Source organism: Capsella rubella, unplaced genomic scaffold, assembly GCF_000375325.1.
Source record: "Capsella rubella cultivar Monte Gargano unplaced genomic scaffold, Caprub1_0 scaffold_2, whole genome shotgun sequence".
Classification (NCBI taxonomy): domain Eukaryota; kingdom Viridiplantae; phylum Streptophyta; class Magnoliopsida; order Brassicales; family Brassicaceae; genus Capsella; species Capsella rubella.
In genome coordinates, this window is record NW_006238922.1 from 5,880,424 (window position 1) to 5,883,520 (window position 3,097).

At 36.6% G+C, this 3,097-nt stretch overlaps 1 protein-coding gene across 1 annotated transcript; it reads left to right on the forward strand.

Annotated features, from left to right (window-relative positions):
- The first annotated feature begins 694 nt into the window (after positions 1-694).
- On the forward strand, positions 695-2,333 carry LOC17894039 (cytochrome P450 89A2). Its single transcript, XM_006302096.2, has one exon. The coding sequence runs from the start codon at positions 745-747 to the stop codon at positions 2,272-2,274; it is 1,530 nt and encodes a 509-aa protein (XP_006302158.1). The 5' UTR covers positions 695-744; the 3' UTR covers positions 2,275-2,333.
- Positions 2,334-3,097: the final 764 nt, after the last annotated feature.

The following is a 3,097-nucleotide window of genomic DNA, read 5'->3' on the forward strand; positions in this document are numbered from 1 at the left end:
TTTCTTTTTATTATAATATTATTAACTTTTTCCGGAATAGTTAAGAGTTTCTAAGTCTAAGCCCATACATTTTCTCTGTCCCGAAATCAGAACATATTCTATGGTCTTGTATCAAGCGCAATTCGAACTAGTGACGTCTAAGTTTTTACCAAAGATCTTTAAACTCATTTTGAAGATTCTTAATTAACATAGATGCTCTAAATCTAAATGTTAAGAACACCTCCAACCAAATGAGAAAATAAGATTTACCTATTAAACTAAATATATTGTTGGTGTAAGAATCTTGTCCTCGAAAACATTTGTTCAACTCTAAGCCAAAGTCTTCAGTTTCCCTAGGATAGATCTTAAACTTATCAGAAATCAATAATAAAGAAGATTATTCACAAAACTTAATTAGTAACATACGCAACGGATGATGTCACAAAAATTTAGTAATGCAGAGCTAAAACAAGCAATTTTGGTTTTTCTCTACCAGAGATAGACAAAACAAAACCATCTCTATCCTTAGTCTCTACAACTATCTCCTTACCCGTGAGCTGCAACAAACACCGCACAAAACTTTCCATCTGATTTTTCCAAATTTATTATAATCCAAATATTTGACTACAATTATAAAAATAAATACAGCAAAATAAAATAAGATTATTATACTTGAATGGCACGGTTTAAAAGAATCTGGCCATACATGTTACGTCTATATATGTAGGAATAAAAAATAAAGTGAAAAAAACACATAATAAAAAAATGGAGACATGGTTACTCATCTTGGCCTCTCTCTTCGTGTCTCTCCTTCTCCATCTCCTCATTCGCAGCCTTAACTCCTCCTCTCCTCCTCTACCTCCTGACCCTAATGTCTTACCTTTCCTTGGAACCCTTCACTGGCTCAGGGAAGGCTTAGGTGGCCTCGAATCCTATCTCCGTTCCGTTCACCACCGTCTAGGCCCTATCGTGACTCTCCGTATCACTTCCCTCCCTGCCATATTCGTTGCCGACCGTTCCCTCGCTCATGAGGCTCTAGTACTGAACAGCGCCGTCTATGCAGACCGTCCACCACCGGCTACAATCAGCAAGATTGTCGACAAACACAACATCAGCTCCGGGTCATATGGAGCCACGTGGCGGCTTCTTCGACGAAATATCTCCACTGAGATCCTTCATCCCTCGCGCGTGAGATCTTATTCTCACGCGCGACACTGGGTTCTTGGGATCCTCTTTGATAGATTTCGTAAATACAGAGGTCAAGAACCGATCGTCCTCGTTGACCATCTTCAATATGCTATGTTTGCTCTTCTTGTTCTCATGTGTTTTGGAGATAAACTCGACGAGAAGCAAATCAAACAAGTGGAGTTTATTCAGAGACTACAGCTCCTTAGCTTGACCAGATTCAACATCTTCAACATATGGCCTAAGTTCACTAAACTGATCTTGCGAAACAGGTGGCAAGAATTTCTACAAATTCGGAGACAGCAGCAGGACATTTTGCTTCCGCTGATTCGTACCCGGAGAAAGATCGTGGAAGAGAGGAAGAAGAGATCGAAGGAAGAAGAAGAAGACAACAAAGACTATGTACAATCATACGTTGATACTCTTCTTGATTTGGAGCTTCCTGATGAGAAGAGGAAGCTGAACGAGGAAGACATCATGAACTTGTGTTCAGAGTTTCTCACTGCAGGGACTGATACAACGGCCACAGCGCTGCAATGGATCATGGCGAACCTCGTGAAAAATCCAGAAATACAAGAGAAATTACACGAGGAGATCAAAAGCGTAGTCGGGGAAGAAGCAAAAGATGTGGAGGAAGAAGATGTTGAGAAGATGCCATATCTAAAGGCAGTAGTGTTAGAGGGTCTCCGAAGGCATCCTCCAGGACATTTTTTGCTCCCGCACAGTGTCACAGAGGACACTTTACTGGGAGGGTACAAGGTACCAAAGAATGGGACAGTCAACTTCATGGTGGCGGAAATAGGACGTGATCCAAGGGTGTGGGAGGAACCTATCGTGTTTAAGCCGGAGAGATTCATAGGAGATGAAGAAGTGGTGGATATAACTGGAAGTAGAGGAATAAAGATGATGCCGTTCGGAGCAGGAAGAAGGATATGTCCCGGGATAGGGCTAGCCATGCTACATCTCGAGTGGTTCGTTGCCAACATGGTCAGGGAGTTCCAATGGAAAGAAGTCGAAGGTCATGAAGTTGACTTGACGGAGAAGCTAGAGTTCACTGTCGTCATGAAGCATCCTCTACAGGCTCTTGCTGTTCATAGGAGAAGTGACTAAGCTTCTACTTCTTTTTCTTCGGTTTAATATTCAAAATGTGTGCACTTTGTTTGGTCGAGTAACGAACATGCTATATGTTAGAATAAATCATAAAACATTGTTGACCATTTGTATTCAAATTTATGTTGGCCACTTTAGACCATTTTTATTTCGGCAAGGTAAGTTACATAATTGTCCTTAGTTATTTTATTTCTTTTTTTTTATCTCTTTTCTAAATTTTCTCATATTTGTTATCTATTTGCATTTCTTATTAACGGATAAAACATTACTTAACACGTTATTATTATTGTTATCACTATGATCATAAATATTCATTATTTAAAAAAATTATCAAGCTTATCACGTAATCAAAAAATAAAATTATGCATAAATATGCTTTTCTCATAATTTGTATAACTATGATAACTAAGTTAGCATGATATATATATTGCACATAATTTATAGATTTATCACGATTTTATATTATATTGCACATAATAAACTGGTTATCCACACAATAAATAAACTATATGCAACTTTTTATCTTTTACATATGATAAAATAAATGAGCTAACACCATAAATATATATTTATCATATAATTAAACATTTATCTGGATACAATATTATTTAATACAATATATTTATAAACTTATCGATATACATATATTGTTATCATGTTAGGTCAATAAATAATTATCTAACTTATAATATGTTTTGCTCTTTCTAGTTGATGAATAAATATTGTTTGAGTAAATAAAAATTAGTTGATTTCTAGTTTATTATCTCGCTAAATAATATATCATATACAAAAGGGTATTTTGGTCCAATTTATACAAATTGAA